At 62.2% G+C, this 26,986-nt stretch overlaps 4 protein-coding genes across 5 annotated transcripts; 2 read left to right on the top strand and 2 right to left on the bottom strand.

Annotated features, from left to right (window-relative positions):
- Nucleotides 1-302: 302 nt before the first annotated feature.
- Nucleotides 303-5,949, bottom strand: SLC8B1 (solute carrier family 8 member B1). Its single transcript, XM_036393609.2, has 15 exons — nt 5,370-5,949; nt 4,774-4,926; nt 4,623-4,675; nt 4,469-4,526; nt 4,132-4,237; nt 3,872-4,039; nt 3,688-3,795; nt 3,549-3,605; nt 3,253-3,383; nt 2,957-3,098; nt 2,492-2,613; nt 2,159-2,312; nt 1,992-2,072; nt 1,414-1,478; nt 303-1,330 (listed from the first exon to the last, which is right to left on the bottom strand). Exons 1-15 carry the CDS (start codon nt 5,505-5,507, stop codon nt 1,133-1,135), a joined length of 1,734 nt encoding a protein of 577 aa, XP_036249502.1. The 5' UTR covers nt 5,508-5,949; the 3' UTR covers nt 303-1,132.
- Nucleotides 5,950-7,121: 1,172 nt separating this feature from the next.
- PLBD2 (phospholipase B domain containing 2) lies at nt 7,122-11,427 on the top strand. The gene is made up of 12 exons (XM_036393573.1): nt 7,122-7,358; nt 7,484-7,577; nt 7,651-7,809; nt 8,215-8,315; nt 8,705-8,919; nt 8,988-9,082; nt 9,153-9,313; nt 9,857-9,952; nt 10,241-10,312; nt 10,412-10,564; nt 10,680-10,842; nt 10,948-11,427. Exons 1-12 carry the CDS (start codon nt 7,132-7,134, stop codon nt 11,113-11,115), a joined length of 1,704 nt encoding a protein of 567 aa, XP_036249466.1. The 5' UTR covers nt 7,122-7,131; the 3' UTR covers nt 11,116-11,427.
- A 1,543-nt stretch (nt 11,428-12,970) lies between these two features.
- On the top strand, nt 12,971-16,451 carry SDSL (serine dehydratase like). The gene is made up of 9 exons (XM_036393555.1): nt 12,971-13,029; nt 13,442-13,787; nt 13,989-14,183; nt 14,282-14,321; nt 14,414-14,553; nt 14,778-14,866; nt 15,055-15,282; nt 15,364-15,488; nt 15,901-16,451. Exons 3-9 carry the CDS (start codon nt 14,007-14,009, stop codon nt 16,092-16,094), a joined length of 993 nt encoding a protein of 330 aa, XP_036249448.1. The 5' UTR covers nt 12,971-13,029; nt 13,442-13,787; nt 13,989-14,006; the 3' UTR covers nt 16,095-16,451.
- Nucleotides 16,452-19,077: 2,626 nt separating this feature from the next.
- LHX5 (LIM homeobox 5) lies at nt 19,078-26,864 on the bottom strand. Of its 2 annotated transcripts, XM_036393553.2 has the most exons (6): nt 25,998-26,864; nt 24,043-24,266; nt 23,419-23,472; nt 22,709-22,986; nt 21,494-21,659; nt 19,078-20,556 (listed from the first exon to the last, which is right to left on the bottom strand). In XM_036393553.2, exons 1-6 carry the CDS (start codon nt 26,168-26,170, stop codon nt 20,189-20,191), a joined length of 1,263 nt encoding a protein of 420 aa, XP_036249446.1. In that variant the 5' UTR covers nt 26,171-26,864; the 3' UTR covers nt 19,078-20,188. The 2 variants fall into 2 exon arrangements, with proteins under 2 accessions (XP_036249446.1, XP_036249447.1); XM_036393554.2 differs by lacking the exon at nt 23,419-23,472.
- Between the last annotated feature and the right edge of the window lie 122 nt (nt 26,865-26,986).

Raw genomic sequence — 26,986 nt, 5'->3', positions numbered from 1 at the left:
TGGGAGCAGAACCCCCAGCCCACCCCTCCATTCTCCTGGCACTGTGGGCCCTGCAGGAGTCCCTGTCCCCAGGGCTGAGCTGTGCTGACCCTGTTGCCAGTGTGACAGCACTTGAGTGCTCTTGGGACATCAGCTACTGGAAACCACTTCCCCAGTCCCTTGGGAAAAACCACTCTGGGTGTCCCAGGCTCCTCAGCCCTGGCTGTTCCCTCTCACCCCAAAGGCTCTGTGCTGAGTAAGGGCTGAGTCAGACCACAGAGCAGGAGCAATGGCCCTTGCAGCAGGCAAAAGTCAAGGTTGGGTTTGTGTTTGTGTTGTTTTTTTTATTGCAGTTTTTTACAGTGCCTAAATCTAGTCCTGCCAGAGGTCAACACTGTGTGTGGAAACCTCCAAGTCCTTTCCTACAGCTCTGCCCACCACCCTAGGAGGAGGAGAAAAGTAGGATCTGAAATTCAGGTTGAAAAACATTACTAAAAAAAGCAGGGGAAAAACCAGCCTCCCTTGGTTTGGTGTTTGTTTTTCCCTCAGGCTTTGCTTGCACTAAACCCAGTGCATCCCTGAAGCACTGTGTCCCCTTAACCCTGTCTGGCTGTGCCCTGTCTGCTGCTCCAGCCCATGGTGCCAGCAGGACAGTCCTTCCCAAGGACAGATGTGTGCCTGGGCTGTGGCAGTGCCACCCTCTGCTGCCCCAGCTCTGTCCCAGAGCGTGCCATGGGGCTCAGGAGGGGAAGGTGGAGCTGAGGAGGCAAAACCCGCTGTCAACTGCCCCAGCTTGTCCCAGAGCATGGCAGGGAGCTCAGGAGGGGAAGGTGAGCTGAGGAGGCAGAACAGGCCCTGCTGTGCCCCTGAGCTGGAGCTTCCCCATCCCATGCTCCTGCTCTGCCCCCGACACAGCTGAGGTGTTGATGCTGCTCCTGCCCAGAGTTCCGTAAATTACAGATTAAAGGAGAGGATGTGGGCACTGAGAGCTCCTTCCCCAGAGCACAGCAGGGCCCGAGGGCTGGCTGGCACCTCCAGCAGCACGGTGAGGTGGAGGTGCCCTTGTCCCCTGGCAGGGACAGGGGAGGGCAGGGCCAGGCCCCGCTGGGGTGGGAGGCAGAGCGAGCTCCGGGGCTGGAGCTGCTGGGGCCGCTCAGGGGGTGGAGAAATGGATGACCCTGAACTCGGTGAGCAGGGCCACGCACAGGAACAGCAGGTAGGAGGCGATGAGGCAGACGCCATAGGGCTGTCCCAGCTGGAAGCACTGCGCCGGCACGGTCACCAAGGAGAACACCAGGCTCAGCCCCAGCGCCCCGGCCAGCACCCACACCAGGGGGCTGTCAGGCTCCAGCTGTGGGGAGAGCAGCGTGATGTGGGGTGACAACGGCTCCTGCTGCCAGCCTGGCCTGTGTCACCGTGTCACCACGGCCTTACCTTCACCAGCGGCTGGCTGCTGGTCATCTGCAGCAGGCAGCCCAGCCCCACGCCGACCAGGATGTCTGGAGCACGTTCAGGACGGACACACAGCACTGAGCCCATCCCTCTGCCCCCCATCCTCCTTCCTGCATGGCTGAAGCATTCTCTCTCTCTGTGCCAAATGCTACCCTGAGCACTCGAGGAGAGGCTTCACCCAACACCCACCCGAGCAAGGCACAGCCCCCTCCCCTCCTTCCCTTTGTAAAATCCCAAATCTGCCACGCTCCAGCCCAAACTCCCGCCCAGCTGGGGCTGGGGCAGCTGTGGGGACAGGGGGGTCCTGTACCCACAGCTGTGGGTCCTGTACCCACAGGGGGTGCTGCTGGCTGGGTGCCTGCCCCTCCCCAACCCCTCACTGTCCCCTTGCACTGCGGGAACACTGCGGGCTTTGCCAGCGTTGGAGGGACTCTGGCATGGATCCCAGCTCCTCTCCAGGGATCCCACAGCACAAGGGGCTCTCCTGGGCTGCAGGCAGGGAAAATTGGGCAGCTCCTGCCCCACATGCCAGCACGCTGGCCCTGGCATGCACAGGATACTGAAGATGATGCCCCCGAAGCAGGCGGAGAAGGCCATGCGGGGATAGCCCTGCCGGGCCATGGTGAGGTCGGAGAAGGTGTCTGTGGAGGGACAAAAGGAGACCTTGGGCATGGCAGGGGCACCCCAGCGTGTCCCAGAGGGGCACTGGGAGCTGCAGAGCCCTCACCCCCGATGCTGTTGCCCCAGGCCAGCAGTGTGAGGCCCAGCACGGTGTTGCTGAGCTGGAAGATGATGCCCAGGGTGCGCAGGATGTTCACCAGCTCCATGGCTGCGGCATTGATCCACATGGCACTGGCCAAAAACCCAAGGAAGGCAAACACCTGATGGGAAAAGGAGCAAGCTGGTCCCTGTGTGCATCCCACAGGACCCTGCACACCTCCCGGGACATTGGAAACTGGGACAGAGCTCCAGCTTCCTGCTCTGCCCCAGGAGCCCCTGCCCAGTCTGGAGCAGGCTATGCTGGTCCCTGGTGGGTGCTCAGGGCTGGGGGACACCTTACACAGTGATACTTGGGTGGCTCTTCATTGCTCGTGGTGATGAAGATGATGAGGGCCAGGGCTGAGGCAACCAGTGTGACCAGTGCCCAGACTGGGAAGATGCCCTGGATCTGGTAGAGCCCATCTGCACATGGTGGGGAGAGGAGGGACAGAGAGGCTTGAGGTGGAGATAAAGCCTTGTCAGCTACAGCCACCTCTGCCTACGTCCTTACAGAGCTGCTCCCCTCTGTGCCTCAGTTTCCCCAGACTAGGCCAGGCTGGGCCTGCTCCATTTTCCCCCCAGGACCTGGATGGGGCCCAAGCCCCCTTGCAGGGTGTATCCAGCTGCAAACAGCTTGGCTCTCCCCTGCCCATCCCTCCTCCCCACAATGGGGAGCCAGCTCTGATGCGCTCCTGCAGTCCCCAGGGCTTTGGTGGCCTCTCAGTCCTGTCCCCTTCTGCAAGCTGGGACTGGCCCAGGCTCTTACAGGCGCCTGATTTCAGGGTGAGGATGCAGAGCAGGGGGCTGGTGACAATGTGCAGGCAGTTGAGGGGTCTCTTCCAGTTCAGGTCATCCTTGTCGGGGTCCACAACAGGAACGGTGAGCAGCAGAACCAGCTCCACGGGCACCTGGCACGGGGACACCCATCTGGGACACCCTGCAAGGTGCTCCCAAACCCACTGCCCCTGCCCCAAAGCCCCGGGGGGACAGAGCCCCAAGGGCCAGCAGGGATGGGGATGCCCCTTGGGGGGCTCCTCCTGGCTCCTGTTGCCCCCTACTCACCCTGAAGGCCTTGAAGAGCCGCCAGTACCACGGCTTCCTCCTCCACTTGCGGTAGTCCAGGGGGCTGAGGGCCGTGGTGAGGATGTGCAGGGAGCTCTCCCGGGAGGGCAGCAGGGGCCGGTACTCCTCCCCTGCGAGGGGCCACGGGGCTGAGCGGTCTGGGAGCTCCCTGTGTGTCCCCAGGGAGCTCCCCCTGTCCCATGGGCTGTCACCCCACGGGCTCAGTCACTGGGGGGCTCTGGGACCCCCGAGGACGGAGCAGAGCCAGCCCTGAGCCCACAGGAACTGGAACGTACCATAGTCCCCGCTGTTTGTGCTCGAGGGCTCCGGCTCTTCCACATCTGTCGGCATCTCTGTGAGGAAGAGGAGAGGGCAGGAGCACTGGAAGGGCACCCCCACACCCCGGGGGTCCCATCCCAGCTGGGCAGCCCTTACCTGGCTCCCAGGCTCCGGGAGGGGCCAGCCCGTCCCCGCGCTGCCGCCGGTGGATCCAGGTGCAGAGCACCACGGTGAGCACATAGAACACGTAGAGCCCCAGGTAACCTGAAATGGGGGAGTGATGGGGGGGTCACGGCACCCCCAGGCTGCTCCCACCTTGCCCAGCTCCCACAGCGCTCACCCAGAGCCTCTCCCAGCCTGATCCTGCCCAAGTAGAGCACCACGAAGGTGAGGAAGACGGCCACCATGTAGAAGATGACGTCCCTGAGGAAGGGCCTGGAGGCGGCTGTGAAGGGCTTGACCAGGGCAATGCCCCCGGCCACCACCGTGGTCACAAACACACCGGCACCTACCAACACAGGGGGACTCTCTTGGGACAGGGGAACATCCCACAAACCCAAAATGTCACCCTGTGAGGACATGGCACTGGGGCTGCCTTACCAAAGATGGCCCCGATGGCCAGCCCCGCTGTCCGGGGGTCAGAGAAAGCCACCACAGCACTGAAGACATCAGGAGCCCCATTCCCAAAGGCCAGGAAGGTGACACCATGGAGAGGGGACGTCAAGGAAAAGACCTGGTGTCCTCCTCCCCGTGGGGACACGGGTGCTGTGCACCTCTGTCCAGTGCCAGCACATGACCACTCGTCCCACTGAAACCTCCCAATGGGTTTCCCCTGGCATGGCACCAAGGGGACACAAAGTGACCCTGTCATGGCCACCTCCCCTGCCCTGTCCCCACATCCCTCCTAACTGAGGCCCCTGTGATTTGCCAAGGATACTGCCACGTTGTGGGACAGCTTCAGGTTGGTGGAGATGGCTGATAAATTGGGGCAGAAGCTGGAAGGGCAGAAAAGCAGACAGAGAGAGGTGATGGGGCTACCTGGGGCTCCTGCTCACTCTGGGGACAGTCCCCTCCTCTGCAGGGCCACTCACAACTTCTCTGCTGTCACACCGAGGATGATGAACAGGTACAGGAGCCAGAGAGCCTGTGGGGTCAGGGGTGGCACAGAGAGGGGTCAGTGGGGTCCCCACCACACACCCCCCCCAGCAGAGCATCCCCAGCACTGCCCTTTCCCGTCCTTACATAGAGGGTGACAGCCAGGGGCAGCAGCCGGGGCGGGAAGACACAGAAAACCCCATCGAGGTAGTCGAGGAAGCCCCCGTCGAGCCGGCAGTCGGGGTTGCTCCGGATGAAGTGGCACCACTCGGAGCTGTTGTGCTTCCGAACCTCCCAGCACTGCGGAGCACAGGGAAGGTGCTCGGCCGGGCCCCCCCGAGCACACAGCGCCCACCCCGAGGGGACAGCGCCCACCCCGAGGGGATACTGCCCCCCAAGCGCTGCCATGGGGCGGCTTTGGCAGGTCACTGTCAGCCCTGCCTCAGTTTCCCCACCTGAGCTACACATGCGTGGGTGCAGGGCTGCGCCAGGGCCAGCAGAGGTGGAAACCCTTGTCCCCACCCCATCCATGTCCCCACACAGCCCACACCCACCCCGGGCCATGGGAAGGCGCCGGCCTGGCAGGCAGAGAGGTTTTCGGAGGAGAAAACCAGGAGGGGAGGAAATCCGGGTGAGATCCCTGCTGCGATGGTGAGGACATGGCAGCAGGGACGGGACGGGACCCCACCACCCCGGCAGCACCCAAATCCCTCCCGGAGTCCCCCCCAAATGCCCAGACTTACATCCAGGCTCCGTGCGTGGCTCAGAGCATCCCCGGCGGGAGGCACCGTGTGCCCCGCGTCCAGCAGCAGCGGGGGCCCGGCTGGCAGCGCCCCGGGCAGGCTGAGCGCCCCGGGCAGCCCCGCGGGCCCCTGCCCCATGGTGCCCTGTCCCTGGCGGGGACAACCCCGGGGGACACCTACCAGCGGCAGCGCTCCCCGGGGACACCGAGCGGGGGCTGCCCCCGGAGCCCCATCCCGCGCTCCCCGGGCGGGGCCAGAAGGGGTTAAAAATCAATAGTAAAACTGGAAATTATAATTAATGCTAAAAATAATAAAACGGATAAAAAGCAGAGCCTCCCGCGGGCAGGTTGCGCCACGGCCCCGCCGGGGGAGCCCAGCCCCGGGGGAAAGGCACCCACACCCCGCAGAGAGGGACCCGGGGGCACCCCCGGGGGCAGGGAGGGGACAGAGAGGCCGCGGGCGGGTGGGGACGGTGACCCCGGGGGTGTGGGGGATCCCGGGCGGGGATGCGGGGATGCGGGGATAGATGGATGGGGGTACCGGGGGAACCCCACCCGCGGCGCGGCCCCACCGTGTCGGCTCAGCCCCGCTCCGAGCACGGGCAGCTGATCCCGCCGGCCCCCCCGCCTTAAAGGGGCCGCCACCCTCCGCCCTTAAAGCGACAGCGACACTCTCCCACACGGCCGGCCGCCCACAGGGGACACACGCGGCTCTGTGCTCCGGGCCGCCCCTCTGAGGCCGGACACCTCCCACACACAGCCCCACACGGGTGAGCCCTGAGAACGGGCGGGCTCAGCGCGGGATGTGTCCCGTGTGGGTGGGACAGCCTCGGCACCGGGCTGCACAGACCCCGCGCCGGCGGTCACACACCCTCAGAGGGCACGGGCTCCTCTCCGCAGCGGCGTCCCCAGCTCCAGGACACCCCAGCCTCAGCCGTGCCCCCTGCAAGCGCCGTGCCCTGTTTGTGGGGTGCAGGTTGGCCCTCACGGCCGGAGCCCCAAGACTCTCACGGGGTTCAAAGAACCCGTGGGATTTAAAGAACCCATGGGATTCAAAGGTCCATTTCCCAACCTGGCCCGTTTCCCCCCAGCGCTGCATTCTGCCCTTCCCCCGGAGAGAGGCGAAGGGAATTGCGCAAGGCCGGGGCCGCCGCTGCCCTGGGGCCCGAGGGAAGCAGCAGCGCCCCGTGTGTTCCCCCCACCCCGAGCATGGGGACACGCCGGGCTGTGACAGCTCACACCAGGGGTCCACGCGTGTCCCCCGAAGGCGGGGAGGAGGAACTTGCGCCCATCTCCTGAGGGCGTGGGGCTGGGAGAGGCGGGAAGGGAGCGGGGTTATGAGCGTGGGGCCGGGACCGTGGGTATGAGCGTGGGGCCGTAAGTGGCATGGGGGGACAGGGGCGTTCTGGGGGGGGTCTCAGGGGTCCCCACACTTTGGAGCGGTTGGGGGCGTGGCCTAGCAAGAAGCCATCCCCGTCCCCAGTCCCCGCCCTGTGTGAGATGTTTATGCAGGATAGTTCTGTGGGGGCGTGGCCAGTGCACTGCCCCGCCCCCAAATCGGGCCATCCCATTGATACCCGGCAGTGCCGATGGGGGCGTGGCCACTCTGACGCTCCGGCCCCAATCCAGCCCCGCCCCACTAATACAACGGCGCGCAGAGGGGCGTGGTCACCATGAAGCCCCGCCCCATCCCCACCCATTCACACGCGCCCGTGCTGATGGGGCGTGGTCCCTCCCTAGCCCCGCCCCTCGGTGTCCCCGCCATGGCGGCCCCGCGGGCGCTGCTGGTGGCTTCGCTCCTGTCCCCTCTGCTGTCCCCTCTGCTGTCCCCGCTCCTCTCCGCCGTCCCGGCCGCCGCAGCCCCGTCCCCGGTGCCCCGCAATGTCTCCGTGCTGCTGGAGCCCGGCTCCGAGCGGCTGCGCGTCCTCCCCGGCCGCCACCCCGCTGCCGTCGCCTGGGCCAGCCTCGATGACCGCATCCCTCACGTCGGGTATGACCCGGGCCGGACCGGACGGGACGGGGCCGCTCAGGGATGAGGTGGCGGCGGGGAGCCGTGGTGGGTGGGGCGCCCCGTCCCAGCCGTGTCCGTGACCCCCCGTGCCCGTGTCCCCACAGCTGGGCCTTCCTGGAGGTGGCCACCAACGCCTCGTACAATGACAGCCTGCAGGCCTACGCTGCCGGGCTCGCCGAGGCTGCCGTCACCGAGCAGGTAAGGGGGACCCGTCCAGGAATGCGTGCCCTGGTGGCTGTCCCCAGCGGTGACGCGCGGCCCTGTCCCCCAGCTGATGTACATGCACTGGATGAACACCATGGTGGGATACTGCGGCCCCTTCAAGTACGAGAGCGAGTACTGCCAGAAGCTGCGCAGCTACCTGGAGGCCAACCTGGCCTGGATGGAGGAGCAGATGGAGAAAGGGCGCAACACCGAGTACTGGCACCAGGTGAGGATGGGGAACCCCCACCAGGGGAGCCCCCTGGGTCCTCCTGGGCCTTTAACCCAGAGCACAGCACAGGGCAGCGAGCTGTCCTGGCCCAGCTCCAGGTGGGATGACAGGGATGTGGTCATGCTCCTTCCTGGGGTGAGTAGAGGTGACTCGTGACTTTCTCCTCGCCAGAGCCTTGCATGCTGCAGTTGGGGTGCACAGGACATGGCTTTGTCACCCTCGGCTGTGGGTGCTGAGTCATGACCTTGCTGACAGTGACACTTCCCCCCTGTGCCTCTGCAGCAGCACTGAGACCCAGCTGATGTGCTCTGTCCCCTGGGGGAATGAGGGAGCCTGTCCCGCAAAAGCTCTCAGCCTGCCTCCTCGCAGGAGCCAGGTGCCAGCTCTGTCCCCTGTCCCCAGGTGCACCTGGCCCTGCTGCAGCTGAAGGGGCTGGAGGACAGCTACAATGGGCGCCTGGACTTCCCCAGGGGCAAGATCACCCTGGCACCCTTTGGCTTCCTGTAAGCTCCTTCTCAGAGCTGGGGGAGAGTGGGGGAGGGTTGTCCTGGGGTTTGGAGCGCTGTGGGGACAATTCCTGCATGTCCATGAGCAGCCAGTTCTACTCCCAGTCCACCTTTTCTGGGCATTTGGGGCAGGTTGGAGCTAAGGCAGGTTGTTCTCTTCCCCACCCCGTGGGCTAGGTGGTGGGTTCCCCCTGCAGCCCCTGCCTCAGTTTCCCCACTGCTGTGCTCCCCCTTTCCTCCATGCTCATGCCTCCAGGGTGCTGCCAGCACAAGTGCCTGCCCTGGGGTGTGGTGGATATGGACAGACAGACAGAGAGCTCTGAGCCAGCTCAGCTCCAGGCCTGCGGCACCCCTCACCTGACATCTTTTGCCTTGCTTCTCCCCAGGCTGCTGCAGCTGGGGGGGGACCTGGAGGACCTGGAGTCTGCCCTGAACCGCTCCTCCCCTCAGCGTGTGCTGGGCTCGGGCTCCTGCTCGGCCCTGGTGAAGCTGCTGCCGGGCCAGCGGGACCTGCTGGTGGCCCACGACACCTGGACCTCCTACCAGGCCATGCTGCGTGTGGTCAAGAAGTACACGCTGCCCTTCCGCACCTCGGCCGGCGGTGCGTGGGCTGGGCTGGGGGGGCTGCGCCTCACACCCCCCCTCTGATGCTCTGCATCCCCCCTGCAGGCAAGTCCCAGATCCCTGGGAGCGTCCAGGTGTTCTCCTCCTACCCCGGCACCATCTTCTCCATGGATGACTTCTACATCCTCAGCAGCGGGTTGGTGAGTGGGTCTGGTCCTCGGGCACCTCCCCTCGGCCCTGCTGCCCTCCCCATCGCTCCCTGCCCTGCAGGTCACGCTGGAAACCACCATTGGCAACAACAACCCGGCCCTGTGGAAGTACCTGGAGCCCCGGGGCAGCGTCCTGGAGTGGCTGAGGAACATCGTGGCCAACAGGCTGGCCCGCAGCGGGCCCGAGTGGGCCGCGGTATTCCAGCGCTTCAACAGTGGCACGTGAGTGGGCTGGGAATGGAGCCTGGAGGGATGCTGGTGCCTTGGGAAGGCTGATCTACAACAGGGTTAAAAAATAAAGTAGGGATTTATTAAAAGCCTCAATGGATCCACGTTGGGCAGCACAAGAGCCCAGCCAGGGCTGCACCCAAAATGAACCAAAATGGTCCTAAAATGCACGACCAGGCACGGGGTCTCTCACTTTGATCAGTTCTGCTCCATTTGCACATTGGAGTTAATTGTCCACTTATAGCTTTAGGTTATGAAGTCCCATCCTTCTTGTTTTTCTGTCTTCATTCTGCCATTGTTTATGCTCTTGGGCCTGAGATTTGGATCATTTGTCCTTGGTCTCTAGATAGAGAAGGAATTGTTTTGTCTCCCTACTCTATGAAGAGAGTTCACCATCCCCTGATATGAAGGTCAGAACTACTCACTAAAGCAGCACAGAATCTGAAACATAGAAAAGCTAAAACTTAAGGCATCAGTGGGATGGGATGGAGAGTGCCCAGGCTGCCAGAGGGATGCATTCCTTGCTCTCCATGCCAGGTACAACAACCAGTGGATGGTGGTGGACTACAATGCCTTCACACCGGGCAGAGCGAGCCCAGCGCCAGGCGTGCTGACAGTGCTGGAGCAGATCCCGTGAGTGGCTCCGTTCCTCCCTCAGCCCCTGCTGTCTCCTCTCCATCCCTGTGGGTTTGGGAAAACCCTGGGGGTGGTGCCCGCCCAGCCCAATGGGTGGTCACAGGGCAATAGGGCTGTCTGTGGCTAAAGGCTCTGGGGGTGCTAGTACTGAGGTGATGGGTGCCCAGCACCTCTGGCTGGGATGAGGACCCCCAGTGTGTGTTCCCCCCACCCCAGCATGCCCCCCACTATCCCCGGTGACTTTTCCCCCCTCTGCTCTGACCAGTGCTCTTCCTCCCAGCACAGGGGCCTGGTGGTGGTGGCTGACCAGACAAAGCTGCTGTACCAGCAGGGTTACTGGGCCAGCTACAACGTGCCGTGAGTGCCATCCCTCCCCAAGGCCTGCCCTGGAAATAGGGGCAGCAGTGCCCACCTTGCACCCCCTTGGTGCCAGCTTGCTGGGTTCCCCCTCCCCAGGTACTTCGAGCAGATCTTCAACACCAGTGGGAACCTGGAGCTGGTGAGGAAATATGGTGACTGGTTCACCTATGACAAGAACCCTCGTGCCCAGATCTTCCGCCGGAACCAGACACAGGTCCATGACCTGGACTCCATGATCCGCCTGATGCGGTGTGTGCCGGGCACCCCACACCCGGAATTCCCTGAGGAACTTCCCCCAAGGGATTTTCTGTCATCTGTGGGCTTTTCCTACATCTTTACTGGGCTCTGTCCCCTCCCTCTGCAGGTCCAACAACTACCTGCAGGACCCCCTGTCGCGGTGCAGGGGCTGTGACCCCCCCCAGAACGCCGAGAACGCCATCTCTGCGCGCTCCGACCTCAACCCTGCCAACGGCACCTACCCCTTCCCCGCCCTGCGCCAGCGCTGCCACGGCGGCATCGACATGAAGGTGTGCCAGCCAGGCAGCCCTGCTCTCCCCACAGGGGCTCCTTGTGGGGCTGTGCAGCCTGTGCCCAGCGCTGACTCGCTGCCCTGCTCCGTGTCCCCACTGCAGGTCACCTCCTCGGGCATGGTGCCCACCTTCGGGCTGGTGGCAGTCAGCGGCCCCGCCTGGGATGACGTGCCACCCTTCCGCTGGAGCACGTCCCCCTGCAGCTCCCTGCTCCACATGGGCCACCCCGACCTCTGGACCTTCCCCCCAGTCAAGGTCCACTGGGACTGAGCAGGCGCTGGTCCGGTCTGTCCATCTGTCCTGTGGGGGATCCCTCTGGGGGTGTGGGGGGTCTCAGCTCTGTGTAACAGGGTCCCCCCTGTTCTTTCTGCCTCTGGGGGTCCTGGCTGTGCTGCACAAGCCCAGCGTGTCCCCTCCCTGCTGTGGGGCTCTCCAGGCTCTTCCCTGGGTGCTGATGCCTGGTTTAGGGGGGCTCTTCCTGGAAAAGGGGCATCCTGGGAGGCTGGGGCTCGCCCTCAGCGCAGACAGGAGGGCAGTGAGCTGGTTTGGCTGTGGTAAATAATAAAGTGCTCTGTGCTGGTGGCTGTGCTTTGCTCTCTGCTGAGGTTCTCTGGTGGCTTTGTTAGGGCTGGGCTCCCTCAGGGGTCGCCGTTAACAGGGTGATCTACTGCTCTGCTGGTGGGAGAGCCTGTGCCCAGTGAGGCTTTTGGGGTGCAGGCTGTGCAGGGCTCTCTGCTGTGGGATGGGGGAGCCCCACTCTCAGCCCCCAGGAGTGGGAGACCATCCTCATCACGCCTTTTGTCTTCCTTTCCTCTGGCACCTGTGTGCCCCGTCCCCAAAAGCCACGGTGCAAAATCCTCTTAGGCAGCTCCCTTGATCCGCTCTGGCTCGTTAGGAATAACGAGGTCATTACTGGGGGATTAATGAGCTGTGCCTCGGCAGAGCTTTGAAGGCACCGGGTTCCCACCGGGGCTGGGGGCCCCTGGGGGCTGCAGGGGGGTGGGAGGGAGCAGCTCTGGGCTGTTGGGGTGCTGGCACCCCAAAAACTGGGATGGGTGCCCTGGGAAAGGCAGGGTGTCTGTACCCTGCTGTGCTGGGACAGATTGCAGGTAAGCCTGTGTCCCCATGGTGGGGGGACTGCTTTTGGGCTCTCCGTGCCTCAGTTTCCCCAGACAGATCGCCATCTGGGAGGTGAGCAGCAAGGAGGAACAGGGCATGCTGGAAATGCCACAGTGTTGCTGATTCCCTTTTTTTTTTTTTTTTTTGTTGTTTCCTTAAACATGGAAAAACAAACAAAAAGTTGTTAAATACCATCCCAGCTGCTGCCACAGTGTCAGCCAGGGACGCTGGCCAAGGGAAGTGACCAGGTGGCAACCTGGCATGCCTTCCTCATGGCAGGGATGGAGCCAAAGGGGAGCAGAACAGGCACAGGGAGGTGGCTCTGGGGTACAAGAGGACCCTGGAGCACCCCAGGGCTGAGCTGGAATGTGGTGTCCTCCCAAGGGGGTGTCCAGCCTCACCCCTGTGAGCTGGGACAGGCTTCTCACACCCCTCCCCAGCTCCTGCTGCTGTCCCACCCTCATGGAAGTGGCTGCAGTCTCTGCCTACTGTGAGGTGGGGGGGTCACTCCAAAGGTCCCCAGAGGGACTGGAGCTGTGTCCCCCTGATGGCCCCATTCAGGAAATCCTCCTCATTGCCCTCCTTTCCAGGCCCTTGTGTCCCAAAAGCAGCGTGGCCCTGCAGAGGGGCAGTGCTGTGCTCTGTGCTGCTCTCGGGAGCCCAGGGATGTTTTGTTGGTCCCAAAGATCAGCTCTATGAGGAGCAGGACAGACCCAGAACTCTGTCCCTGCTCTCTGCCTGCCAGCGGGGCTGCTCTGGGGGGGTTTGCAGCCCACTTTGGGTCAGGGCACTAAAATCCCATATTGTGTTTTCACTGCTGTGTGCAGAGCTGGGCACACTGTGGGGTTCCCAGTGCTCCCTGTTTGGCCCGTGTTGGTCCCAGTGCAGTGTCCCCCCCTCAGGACTCCTTGTGCCCTTGGCTTCCAGGCTGCTCCAGCTTGGCCAGAGCAACAGAGGAGCCTCCTGCGGCTGCGGGGCTGCGGGCCAGGACTCGCCCTTCCTCCAGATCCCACCCTCCTCTTCCTCCCTGCCTGCTGTGCACAGAACCAGCCCCTCAGAGCAGAGGTAGGACTTTTACCCTGGGCTGTCACCAGGGCTGGGTGACAAGGAGGGGTCCCAGAGGAAGGGAGGGGGCTCTGCCTGCTTTGCCTGGGGGCTGCTGGGCCTTGGGTCTGGGCCAGCCCCTCCCTAAGGGATCTTTGTCCTCGGGGTGCCTGGCATGGCCAGCTGGAGCAGAGGGGCTCATCCCGGGGGTCTGCCCCAGCTGGAGGGGCTGAGCCCCCTGGGATGGGAGCCTTGGAGAGGATTGAAGGGCTGCCATGGGGTGGGGGCTTGGCAGGGTGAGCAGAGGGGTGTGATGGCTCTTTTGGAGGCAATGAGAGGTGTTTTGGCTGGGAGTTTGGGGTGTGCAGGCTGCTCTGGCTACACCAGGGCAAAAATCCTAAAATCCGCTGGTACGTGTTTTTGTCTGAACCAGATAATACCCACTGCAAACCCTTGAGAGCCCCCAAATTCATTTTGTGAGCTGCCTTTCCTCTTCCCCCATCTCCTGGGAGCCATATCCCGTTTCCCTGGCATGTGAGAGCTGGCAGGGCCGCACGTGTTTGTCCCCGCGGGTCACCGGCAGCGCTGCAGGCTGCAAAACCCGCGCAGGGCTGAGCAAACAGCGAGCAGCCGGGGCAATGTCCGAGCCCTGCCCTCTGCATGACTGAGCACGGCGACCTGGGGACACCGGCACGGCCCCTCGGACGTCACCTGTGCCTCTGTGTGCCGCAGGCTCGGCGGCGGGGGAGGACAAGCAGGGACATCCCACGGGACAGCAGGTAACCCCAGCCTGGGGACAGGCCAGGCTGTGCACCTGGGGACACCGCGAGGATGCAGGAGGGGCTGGCACAGCCTGTCCTGGGATCCTCCAGGGAGAGCTGCTGCATCCTAGACATGGGAGGGGACACTGGGGACAGCCCCGTCCTCATCGGGGAGTACCCTGGGGAGCAGCTGGTGACTGCACCGCCTCTCCCGGGCAGAACATTCCTTGTCAGGCCATGGCAGCCCAGCCAGTCGGGGGGCAGAAGCCCCAGAAGCCCTTCCACGTCGTTACACCCGTCCTGGAGAGCCTGTCCCTCTCCAAGGCCGTGGGAACCAAGGTCTTCATGAAGATGGAGAACGTCCAGCCCTCGGGATCCTTCAAGATCCGGGGCATCGGGCACCTGTGCCAGGATGTGAGTGCGGGCACGGGGTGTGCGGGGGGTGCTCCTGCCCTCGCGGGGGGCACAGTGGGGGCACACAGCCGTCCCCTCGCCTCTTTCTCTCCTTTCAGGCTGCCAGGAAGGGCTGCCGGCGCTTCGTCTGCTCCTCAGGTAACTCCACCCCGAGCCGGGGGGATGCTCCTGAGCAATATGGGGATGTGCGGGGGGGTCGAGCCGTGGCTGAGCCCCCTCCCTTTGGGCAGGAGGGAACGCGGGGCTGGCAGCAGCGTTCGCGGCCCGGGAGCTGGCCCTGCCCATCACCGTGGTGGTGCCCAGCAGCAGCGGCCCCACCCCCGTGCGCAAACTGCAGGAACTGGGGGCCACCGTCGAGGTCTACGGCAAGGTACCCCCAAAAATGGGGTCTGGGGGGGTCCAGAGAAGGCTGAGCCTTGGTGCTTGGCAAACCCCATCCTGAAATGTCCCCTCCTGCATCCCCAGCATCACAGCAGGGTCACCCTGGGAGCCCTCACCCGTTCTGGTGTCCCCCAGCCCTGCAGGGACACGGGACCCACCCGGGGTTCTGAGGGCTCTGTGCAGCCCTGCTGAGCCCCCCCTTGCCCCCACCAGGTGTGGGATGATGCCAACAGCAGAGCCCAGGAGCTGGCTAAGACAGAGGGCTGGGTCATCATCCCCCCCTTCGACCACCCCTTGGTGTGGTGAGTGCTGCCAGGGCTCAGCTCCTGCCCCCTGTCCCCATCTCCGGGACCCAGGGGAGCCCCCGGGCTGCATCCCCAACTCCTGTCCCCATCCCCGGGGAGCCCCTGGGCTGCATCCCCAGCTCCTGTCCCCTGTCCCCATCCCCGGGGAGCCCCCAGGCTGCATCCTCCCGTCCCTCCCCCTGCAGGGAGGGTCACGCCAGCCTGGTCCGGGAGCTGAAGGACTCTCTGGAGGCCAAACCAGGGGCCATCGTGGTGGCGGTGGGTGGCGGGGGGCTGCTGGCCGGGGTGGTGGCCGGCCTGCAGCAGGTGGGCTGGCAGGATGTCCCCATCATCGCCGCCGAGACGCTGGGCGCTCACAGCTTCCACGAGGCGCTCAAAGCCGGCCGGCTCGTCACCCTGCCCGACATCACCAGGTGAGCAGCCGGGCGTGCAGGGAGCTGGCAGGGCTCGCCGCGGTGTCCTCGCCCTGACCGCCTTGTCCCCTGCTGTCCCAGCGTGGCCACCTGCCTGGGAGCCAAGACGGTGGCGGCGCGGGCGCTGCAGTGTGCCCGGGAGTGCCAGGTGATCTCGCAGGTGGTGCAGGACGAGGAGGCCGTGCGGGCTGTGCAGCAGTTCCTGGGTGAGCGGGGTGACAGGGACAGCGCCGGGGTCAGGGTGACAGGGACACCGCTGGGGTCAGGGTGACAGGGACGCTGCCGGACCCTGGGGACTCTGGGGTCAGGGTGACAGGGACACTGCTGGACCCTGGGGGTGCCGGGGTCGGGGTGACAGGGACACCACTGGACTCTGGGGTCAGCGTGACAGGGACACGGCCGGGCTCTGGGGACTCTGGGGTCAGGGTGACAGGGACACTGCTAGGGTCAAGGTGACAGGGACACCACTGGACGCTGGAGTCAGCGTGACAGGGACACTGCTGGGCTCTGGGGGCACTGGACTCAGGGTGACAGGGACACCGCCGGGTGCCGGGGCCGCCGGGTGCCGGGCGAGCTGTCGCTCGGTGGGTGCCGCACGTCCCCTCTCTGTCCCCGCAGATGACGAGCGGGTGCTGGTGGAGCCGGCGTGCGGGGCACCCCTGGCCGTGCTGTACTCGGGGCGGCTGCAGCGGCTGCAGAGCGAGGGGCGGCTGCCGAGCCCGCTGCGCTCCGTGCTGCTCGTGGTGTGCGGCGGCAGCAGCATCCACACGGCCCAGCTGCGGGCCCTCCAGAGCCAGCTGGGGCTGCAGTGACACCGGGCACGCCTGTGGCAGAGCCCGCCCGGCAGCTCTGCTCGCTTTCCTTCACAAAGAACCGGAATAAAGCCTGGGGATGGGGGGCTCCTCTCGCAGCTTTTTGCAGCACACAGCGCCCATGCAGGGATGGGGAAACTGAGGCACGGGGGTAGAAGTGCAGGCTCAGGGTGGTGCCTGTGCTGAGGGGGGACTGGGACCCCCACACATTCCATTTTTCCCCTGGGACGTGCCAGGTATTCTCCTCTGCCCCTTCTCCTCCCTCCCCGTGCTCCTCCCCAGGCTGCTCGAGCTGCATCTCCCCACCTCAATTAGCAAACGCTCCCTCTCTGACTAATTACTTTGCTACTGTCTTTATGCATTATTATTGTAATGATTATTAATTATTACAATCCTCTCCCGTTCCTGCCACGTTGGCTGCGGCCAGACGAGAACAGAGCTCTTGTTATGGTGATTAATCCACGGGAATCCCCGGCCGGGTTTAACGCCTGCGGGCTCCGAGGTGCTCTGACTGTGGAGGGGATATACCCCATCCTAGACCCCCTAAGATCCCTTTTCCCCCCATCCCACTCTTTTTTCCGTTCTCTCTTTCCCCCGGGCTTTCCTGCTCTCTCTGTAGCGCTGGGTTTGCTTTTAGCCCTTTGCTGTGGCGCCTCCTGGGGTTCTTTTTGTGTCCTCCCAACATTTCTCCCCTCTCCTTCCTCCCATTCCGGGTGATGCAGGGTTTTGCTCCTGCTGGCTCTCCCCAGCCCCCCGATTCCCTGCTGAGCCTGTGCCCTGTGGGTTGGACAGGGAGAGAAGCATTTTGCCAGCCCCAAACCCCTCTCATCCTCCTCCCCTTTGGAGCCGGCGGGTGTCAGCCCCAGGAGCAGCTCACCCACATCTCCCCACAAATCCTGACCTGAAGCCCCTCCCTGCCCTCAGCCCCTTGCCCTGTACCTCCCACCGCTCGGGCCACCTTCCCAGGTGCTTCGTGGAGGCCAAACCCCCATAAATCACAGCTCTGCCACTCCACCGTGAGCAATACCTTATGTAAAAAGGTGTTTCCAGGGAGCACCGAAGGCTGGAGAATCCTATTACGAGGCACACTATTAATTATAAGGAGTCAGCCCAACCTACTCTGGCTATTTTTTATCCCAGGTCCAAAACCTGATTACTTTCCACCTTCTGCAGACCTTCCCCTTTCCCAAAAAAAAAAAAAAAAAAAAAAAAAAAAAGGCAAGAAGGTCAGGAAAAGAAAAGAAAAACAAAACAAAACTGAATAGCTTTAAAAAGGAATTTATTCCCGTGATTCTGCTCGGGGTGGGGTCAGGGCAGCCAGGAGCTCCCCATGGTGATTCCTCAGCACAGAAGGGTCATTGCTGGGGGTGGCCCGGGCAGACTGGGGGGTTTGGGGTGACCCAGAGGGAGCTTTTCCCCTCCTTGCCTTCCCCTGGCCTTTGGGTGCCAGCTGGGGGCTGTGGATGTGCCTGGCAGGGATGTCAGCTGTAGGGTGGCTGGAACACCCCTGAGCTGTGGTCGCTCTGCAGCTGGAGACAGGCAGGAATCCTGGGTGCTGCTGCCTTCCTGGCACCTCCAGGGTGATGGGGAGCCCGGGCTGGGCTCCTGCACCCGGCTCGGAGCTGCAGAGCTCCTCTGTGCCAGGGGATTATTCCTTGGGATCTTCCCTGCTTTGATGGCTGCTCCTGCTGAGTCCCATCCTCCTGGGAGGTGGCAGCTTGGAGCATCATCCCCAACCCCTCCTGCAGCCTCTTCTGTCCAGGTATCACAGATGAGGTGTCTCAACAGCCCTCAGCTTTGTGCCTTGAATTTTGAATTAATAATAATAATAATAATAATAATAATAATAATAATAATAATAATAATAATAATAATAGCAACCAGTGTTCACCCTGTGATTGACCATTTTTTACTCCCCAAAATGATGCTGTGAGTGGGTTATTTACCAGCACATCACCCTGCCCTTATGAAAATTCCCCATTGCCTGCTAACACCGACAGCCTGGGAGCGCTGGAGCAGCCAGCTGTGCTCCTGCCTCAGTTTCCCCGTTTGGGAAAAGGGGAGAAGGTGTTTTTCTTGGGGATGGGGGTGAGGGAACCTCAGTGTCTGTGCTGGCCCCAGCTCCTGTCTGAGGGCTGACTCGGGGCTCAGTGTGGCTCCTTGGCCACCCCGTTATTATAATGCCAGTAATGGTATGGGAAGGATAAATTCCAGCACTTGGCTGAACAGAGAAAATATGCAGAGCTGTGGCTGGCTTTCCATAAATCATTGCTGCTCCCTGCTACAACCGAGCCAGGACTTAAAATTCAGGTCAGGAGAGAGGGACTCTGGTAAGCCAGCAAGGGAAGGTAATTTATTCTGTTTATATCGTTTTACTGCAAGACAAGGAGCGGGGGGGACGGGGAGGGGGATGTGGCGGGGAGGGTGAAAAACTCTGCCATGATTTTGCATTTTAAATATTAGTTCAGAGCTGCAGCCTGCTTGGGACTTTTTATTTTTATATCTCAAAGGATAGAAAGCAGGAGAGAAGGGGAGTGAGCTGGGGTGCTGGGGAGGAGACCCCCTCCAGGGAAAATGGGGCAAAATCTGCGGCTGGCACTGCTGAACCCCAGCTTGGGGTGTCCCCCGGGGCTGCTCTGCCAGCGGGGCTCAGGTGCCCCTGGGCTGCCCTGGGAGGGTCTTGGGTGCTCCCCAGGAGAAAGAAATTGTGCATTGTGCTGTCTGCTGTGGGGAAGGGGCTGAGCTGGGTACTGTGCCCCTTCCCAGTGCCAGGGAGCTGTGGGACTGGGGGGAACTGGGGGGAACTGGGGAGGGGTGGGGGCTGCAGCAGCAGCATCACCTTGTGCAGGTGCACATCTCTCACCCAGGGCAGCGCTGGGAGCTGGGCTGGGGGACGGTGGGGGAGCCCGGACAGCGTTCCTCACGGGCTTGTGTTAAAACAAATCAAAATAAAGTAAAATGAAAGGGACCAGGTGACCGAACAGTAGGTAACTAAAAGGTTTTTTATTCACATTGAACAACAAGAGCCATTCACACTAACAGCCTCCGCAAGAGGCAGCGGGGACAGGAAACCCACGACGCTTTCAGAAAACAACTTTTTTTTTCTTTCCTTTTCCATTCTCCTTCCTTTTATTTCCCCCCCTCTCTCTATGCTCTCACCCCCCCCTCCCCGGTGCCATCCCCTCCCTGCCTTCAAAATAGAAAAAATTCGGAGCCTCCGATGACTAAAGTACAATAAATAATCAGTAAACACAAAAACATACTTTATTTGTTTCTCCTTTATACAAAATAAAGAAACTAGAAGCAAAAACTATAATACATCCTTAAATTGGCGGAGCCTCTGGGAATCGTTGGGGTGGGACTCGGCGTCGAGGCTCGGGTGAAATTTCTGCTGCTGTGGTTTGGGTTGGTTTAGTTCGGGGGTTTATTTTTATTGTTTGTTTGGGGTTTTATTTTGTTGTTGCTGTTGTGTTGGTTTTTTTTTTTTCCTGTTTCTGCCTCTTTCTGGCGTCTGTTCCACCACGTGGGAGCCCAATCTCAGCCAGTCACTGGGGCCTGGCCCCGCTCAGCCCCCTCCTCCCCACCGCCAAAATCCGGCTCCAAACCCACCTTCTCCTCGGGGGTCAAACGGGAACAATAAAAACGAGGCCAGGGAGGGGCCACGGGGGGGGGTTATTCCTGCTATTCCCCATTCCCCCCCTTCCTGTGGCAGGGGATAATTAAAAAGGACGCTAATTAGCAGGGGGCAGCCCTGCCGCAGCCCCTCCCCCGGTGCGGGACCCGTGTCCAGGCGAGTTCAGCTTTGGTCCGAGAGGCGCTGGGCCCGACTCCCGCGGGGTCTGCAGGGCTGGGCACCCTTCAGTGCCCCCCAGAAAGCGTCGGGGGGAAGGTGCCGGGAGGGGGGAGGTAGCGGGGTGGCCCCAAGCTCCCGGGGGTGCGGGGATGGGGAGGACGGGCGGAGATGCCGGGAATGCGTTCGGGGGGGCTCCAGCGGCCCCTGCTGCGGGGCGAGGAGGGGGACACGCGTGGGCTGGGGGGACCAGGGGGGGTTTTTCTCCCCCCTGCACACACGCACACGCGTGCCCGGGCCGGGCCTACCACACCGCCGCCTCGCTGAGCTCCGGGTTGGGGTGCGAGAGAGCCCCGCTGTAGCCGCTATTGCTGGACATGGAGAAGGGCGGGCTGGGCCCCCCGCTGAAGACCTCCCCCGGAATGGGGTGCAGCGAGCCCGTCATGCCCGGCTCGGGGCTGGGGGTGTCGGGGTGCGAGATCATATCCGTGTACCTTTGGTTTTCTGAGGAGTGGTGTCCGCTTAGGGGGGGCTCCAAGGGTCCCAGGGGTGTGGAGCCGGGTCCTGAGTTCTGAAGGTAGCTGGAGTCGGCCGGGGACTGGGCTTGGGAGGGCGGCCCGTGGGGGAAAAAGTCATAGTTGCCTCCCGGCCCGTAGTAGTCACCTTGGTAATCTGTGGGAAGAGGGGAAAATGGATGGATTTGGTCTCCTGAAATCCCTCTGCGCCCCAAACCCTTGCTGTCCCCTCCGAAACGCTCTGCTGGCTCCCAAAGGGGGACCCCAAGGGCGGGTGGGATTTAAATCCAACCTGAGAGGAATGAACCCATCCTGAGAGCTGCACTGCCCATCACCCTCTCTTTGCCCAGCCTGGAGTGAGGGAGGGCAGCGAATTCGGGCTGGGAGAGGTGAGGGGGCCGGGAAAATGGGCTCAGTTAAGTGCTTAATTAATGGGAGAAAAAAAAAAAAAGGCATGCATATATATATGCATATATATTTATATATGTGTATATAAAAGGAGAATGGGGAAAATATAGATATAAAAAGAACGGGCAAAAATGAATATAAAACGGGAAAAATGTATATAATGGGAAAATATATATGTACATTGGGGAAATTATATATAGCAGGAAAAATACATTAAATAATATATATATATAATGTGGAATTAATATATGTGTTTAAGCAGCTTGGAAGTGATCTAGGAACTAACTGCAGGGCAACAAGGGGTGCCTGGAAAGCCGCTGGTCAGATGGGAGGCTTTGAAAAGGCAGCTTTAGGGGGGGCTGTGCGGGGAGCAGGGGGAGAGGGGAGGCTCTGCGGGGCCGCCCCGCTGCGCCCATCCCGCCCCGCCGGGACAGCGGGGCCGGCCCGCACTGACCCTCCATATGCTGCGGGCCCGCGAGGTAATTGCAACAAATGCGGCCTGAAAGGGGGACAAAAGCCCCGCAGCTGGGGCTTTGTTCGCGGGAGAGGGGCCCCGCAATGCCGGGGGGTGCGTGGAGCCGGCTGCGCGTGTGCTGCGGGCACGCGTGTGAAACGGGGACACCCGCGGGGAACGGGATGGGAGGAACAAAGGACACGAGGGCGACAGGGCAGGGACCGTCCCTCACCTCCGTAGTAGGTGTAGGGCGTGGAGCCGAGCATCTCGGACTCGTCGAGGCGGCCGCCGAGGGGCCGCATCCTGCGGGGGCTGCGGAAGAACGCGTGCCGGCGGGCGCCCAGCGCGCTCAGCTGCTTCATCCGCCGCTCCTTCGACCGACGGTTCTGGAACCACACCTGTGGCCGGGCTGCTGTCAGTGCCCGCCGCGGATGGGCGAGCAGGGACCCCTCTGGGTCACCGACATCCCATCCCTGGGGAAATCTTGCACCCACACGGGGTTTTCCAATATCTGTTTGTTTTTTGGTTTTGTTTTTTTTTTACCAATACCGACCCCCTTTCCTGCTGCTGCTCAAAAAGTACATGGGGACACCGCACCCCACAAATATCCAGGTTATTTAAAACCCTGCTCCTCCTTCCCGCAGCTGCACACCCTCAACCTCTCTGCCCCTGCAGATGGAAAATGCAGGAGGGGGAAATTTCCCCTATGGTTAGGGGAAAGAAGGGAGGAAACGTGGGAAGGAAAAAAGGGGATCTGGATCATGGCAGGAGCGGGCAGAAAGCGGAGAGCAGGGGGATGAGCACCTGCGGCAGCAGGCAGGGATTCAGAACAGCCGGCGGTGAGGGTGGGAATAAAAGGGAAAGGGGAGATGTGGCCGCCTCTCCACGGGCATTGCTTCTCCGAAAGCTCACGCCTCAGCAGCCTGGTGGGGCGCCTGGATTATTGTCTCACTCCCCCAGGGATGGGGCAGCTCAGGGGGACGAGCACAGCGCGCTCCTGCGGGACTCTGCCAGGAGCCGGGAACCGCAGCTCCGCTACCGGCAAAGCCGGAGAGTCCTCCCCTATTAATGCCTCTATTAAAGCCCATTAATCCCTACATTTCCGCAGGGATTTTCTTCACGGGGGCAGCGCGGTGAGGAAGTGCCGGCTGCCTGCAGAGCGCGATGGATGCAAGGCTGGAGCATCCATCTCCCGGCACGCCGGGATCCTGCTCGGCCCCGCGCAAAACCTCGCGTGTTGGGAACGAAACGCCTCGCGTTTCATCCCTTCCCACGGCTGGGGGATCCCCGCTCACCCACGAGAGCGTGGGGGGGCCGCAGGGCTGGGCTTGAGGTGGCGCTGGAAGGGGACAAATGGGGTTGGCCCGTCCCCACTGTCACAGCCTGGGACACCCCCGTGCTCCCCCCCGGGACCCCCTGTGCCCCCCCGGCGGTCTGTCTGTCCTACCTGGATCACTCTCATGTTGAGGCCGGTCTCCTGGGCCAGCTGCTCCCGGATGTGGCGGGTGGGTTTGGGGGTGGCGGCGAAGGCGGCTTTGAGGGTCTCCAGCTGCTTGGCTTTAATGGTGGTGCGGGGCCCCCTCCGCTTGGTGCCCGAGTTCTGCTCCTCGTTCTCGTTGTTCGTGGTCTCCTTGTCCGAGGAGGTCGAGTTGTCCGTTTCCTTGGTGTCGTCCTGCATGGGGTCCTGGAGATCCGGGGACAAACTCCTGTCTGTACATGAGGACACTGTAAAGGAGACCCAGAGAGGAAAGGGGGGGTGGATGACTTCGGGGAGACATTGACCCCCCTCTCCTCTGCCCCCCCCCGGCCCGCCTGCTTTCCCGGAGAGGGGTTGGGGGGTGCTGGAGAGCAGCAAGGGGTGCAGACGGCCTCTGCCCCCCTGGTTCCCCTAAAGCATCGCCCCGCAACACCACGAGGAGCTCCGGGCACCGCTCCAGCCCTGTGGAGGGAGCTGGGCAGGGGGTGACCCCCGTACCCGCGCTGCCCCCCGCGCTCCCCCTCTATCCCCGTGCCGGGAAAAACGCAGCCGGTCCCTGCCGGGGTTTGGGGAGCCCCCCGGTCGCTGCCTCGAGCCTGGCTCACCCCCCCGCCCCCAGGCACCGTGTTCCCCCCGGGGACCCTGCAGCCAGCACCCCCCCAAGGCCAAGCTCTACTCGCCTCGCTCACAGCAGCGGCCCCACTGACTGGCGTGGCAGGATCCGGCCCCGGGTGCTGGACGGAGAGAGAGCCCACGGAAGGGGGTGAGCAGGGGCGCCCGGCATGGCTGGGACAGCAGGAGGGGGCCTGGCCCTGCTCTCCTGACGCAGAGACAGCTTCCAAGGAAGTCAAATGGGAGCTTTGCCTCTGGGTGAAAGGAGGCGAAGGATCAGGCCCGCGGCGCGGGGGGAGCGGCCGCACTCGCAGGGGGGCTCTGGGGAGTGAGGGGCTCCCGGGGCAGCCCTCGGGGGGATCGCGGCTCCCCCCGCCCCACGCGTGTGCGCGTCCCACGGGGGGTGTCACAGAGGCTTCCACCCGTTTCCAAGCCTTTCACCCCGCATCGCTCCCTCCCCCGACGGGCTGCGGGGTGCAGCGCTCATCCCACAGATCCGAACCAGGAGGTACCGGCAGCTCGGGGCTTGTGCCCGGCGCTCTCGGCGCTGCCCGTCCTGCCGGGGCCGGGGCCGGTGCCAGGGATTGCCGGGGGGTCGGGCTGACCCCTCACCCCACAAATCCAAAGCTCCTGCCCGGCCCGGAGGAACCGGCGGCGGGAACGGAGCGGTGGGCGGGCTGAGCCGCTCGTACCTGAGTTGAGGCTGCCTTCCTTCAAACTGGGAGAGTTCAAATAATCCTCTTTGCAAACAAATTTGTTTTCGTCGATGATATAGAGTTCCTCGCCCGTGGAGAGCTGCTTGTTGCAGACCATGCAGGTGAAACAGTTCAGGTGAAACACTTTATTCCGGGCTTTCCGGACGAGGTCGCTGGGAGAGATCCCTTGGGAGCAGCCGGCGCATTTGGTACCAAACCTCCTGGGAAGGGGAGAAAAGCGAGAGCTGGAGCCCCGGCCAGGCTGGGCTGCGGCGGGGGCTGTGTGTGTGCTCTGTACCGACCCCCCCTCCTCAAGCCCCCCGCGGGAGCCCCGCTTCTCCAGCACGTCCCGATGGAAGATCTGGGGGAGCAGGGCGAACCGCAGCTGTGGGGCGAGGATGAGGAGAGCCTTCATCCCCGCCAGCCCTGGGGCCGGGCTGCGGGCACAGCGCGAGGCTGGGGTGTCCCCACGCGCGGGGGACACGCACCAACATCCTCGGCCGGGTTTGGCCCCGAAGGGACGCGAGGGAGGGGAGAGCGGCCGGGGGTCCCCCCGCACTCGGCGGGGCAGGATTTGGGTTCAGCCGGGAGGGGAACGCGGGGCTCCGGCCTGAAAATCCCCGAAAATGGGGCTGAGCACGGCGGGAGAGACGGAGAAAGGAGCGGCGGGAGCGGGGATCAGAACAACGGCGGCGGAGGAGGGAGCTGCGCTCCCCAAAGCGTCCCATGGTCCCAAATCCCCCATCCACTCCCCAGCCCGTCCCGCTCTCCCGAGAGGGAATTTTTTCAGGTCGGGCAGAGTGCTTTGTAAATCTCCGGTTTTCCTTTGCTTCCCAGAGCGGGTCTGGATTCAGGTGTGTTTTTGTTGTTTTGGGGTTTTTTTTTTTTGTTTGTTTTTTGTTTTTGTTTTTTTTTTTTTTTTCAGGAGATTTTTTAAAAATTAAAAACAAAGAAAAGAAAAAAATTTCCAGGGAATCCGAATCGACTGGGAAAAGTCTCCCAAGGGAAAAAAAAAAAAAAAAAAGGAAATAAAAAGAGACAAAACCAAACAACCAAAACCTGCCACAAACCCCACAAAACAAAACCCAAATCCCCACCAAAAAAAAAAAAAAAAAAAAAAGAAGCAACAAGAACAAAACATAAAACCCACGGCAAAATAAACAACTAAAAAAATTCCAACAAAGCCCCCCAAACCAACTGAACAAACAAAAAAGAAAACGATACAAAGAAAATGAAAAAAACAAACAAAAAATAAAATCAACCCCCAAAACAAACAAAAAAACCTCACAGAAACAAAAAATCTGCCTGCAGAACAGGGAGCAGGGGCTGTCCCCGAGGTCCCCGGGGGCTGCCAGGCCCTGGGGTGCCCACGCAGGGTCCCCCTTTTCCCCTTCGGGCCGCGGCACCAGCGGTGCCCGTGTCGCTGCTGGCCGTGACGTTGATGTAGTGCCAGCATTAGGAGCCATAAGTCACGGCCCCCCCTTGCCACACCGGCCCCTAATTCCCTCCCGGCCCTTATCGCGCTCATTAGGGGCGTTTAAGGTGCGGAGCCCCGGGGGGGGGGCGGGTTTGGGCACCGTTTCCAGCGGGGCCTGCGGTGCCGGGGGGGAGCCGGGGCTGCCAGGCCGGTGCTCGGTGTCACCGGGGCCCGGCGCCGCGGGACGGGCGGTGGCAGCGGCGGAGCGGGGCCGGGGCTGGCGGGGGAAGGTGCGGGGAGATGGGGAGGGGGGCACAGCCTCGCCGCCCCCAGCCCGGGCTGCAGCAGCGGCCGCCGGATCCCCCCGGGGCTCCCCCGGGCCGGGGCTGCTTCCGACAGAGCAGGGAGGGACCGGAGGGGACCCCCCTGAGCTCCCCAAAACTCCGGGGGAAACCCCAGGGAGGACCGAGCGCGGTGAAGAGCTCCGCTCCCTCCGCTCCCTCCGCTCCCCGCTGGGGTGGGGGTGAGGACTCACCTGAAAAAGTCATTTTTGCAGTAGAGTTTCCCTTCCCTGGAGAAGCATTTCTCGGTGAGGTTGCACTTGCACTCGCAGCACTGGACGCATTTGATGTGCCATGCCCTGTCCAAGACGTTCAGTAGGAAGCGGTCCAAAATCGGCCTCTCGCAGCCCGCACAATGCACCATCATAACCTCCGCCGGGGGATGGAGACGCTCAAAAGGAGAAGCCAGCCCCGCGCCGGCACACGGCGGCGGCAAAAAAAGAAAAAAAAACCCAAAAAAACAAACAAAAAAAATCCCCCCAAGACAAACAAACAAGCAAACAAACAAAAAAGCGGGGGAAAAGAATGGAAAGATAAAATAAAATAGGGAAATAAAAAAGGAAGGAAAAAAAATGAAAATCAAATGAAAGGAAATGAAAAGAAATCAAATAAATTAAAACGGAATAAAATAAAGGAGAATAAAAATAAAATAAAAATAAAAAAACCAAAGGAAAATAAAACCCGAACGAAGCAAAACAAAAATTAACAAAATATAGAAGCAGGAACAACAAAAAATTCAGGGGAGGGCAGCGGGGCGGCTGTCAAGTTCTTCCCCCTCTTCTCTCCGGAGCCTCGACGACGGCAGGGAAAAAACGATGCCCCCCCCAAGAATAATCCAAACCACCCCCGAGAAATAATAACAACAATAATACTAAAGAGCCCCCGAAATCGGCCTCCTCCGGTGCGTGCGGAGCGGCCCGGGAGGCGGCGGAGCGGCGGCCGCGCTGCTGGCGGGGTCTGCGGCAGCGGGCGCGGCGGGAGGGGTGCATGAACCCCCCCCTGCAGCCGGCAGCCCCGGTGCCTCGCTGTGCTCCGCCGCCGCCGCGCCGCCACTCTCATGCTGTCCCCATCGCCAGCTTTGTCCCCCGCCTTAGTAATTCGCGCATCCTTATTCAGATTTGGTGACGCCGAGGGCAGCGTCACCCGGGATGCGGCCAATGGTTGGGGGGTAACCATGGCAACC

The sequence above is a fragment of the Molothrus ater genome, chromosome 18 (assembly GCF_012460135.2).
Source record: "Molothrus ater isolate BHLD 08-10-18 breed brown headed cowbird chromosome 18, BPBGC_Mater_1.1, whole genome shotgun sequence".
Taxonomy (NCBI): domain Eukaryota; kingdom Metazoa; phylum Chordata; class Aves; order Passeriformes; family Icteridae; genus Molothrus; species Molothrus ater.
This window is presented reverse-complemented; position numbering and strand designations above follow the sequence as displayed.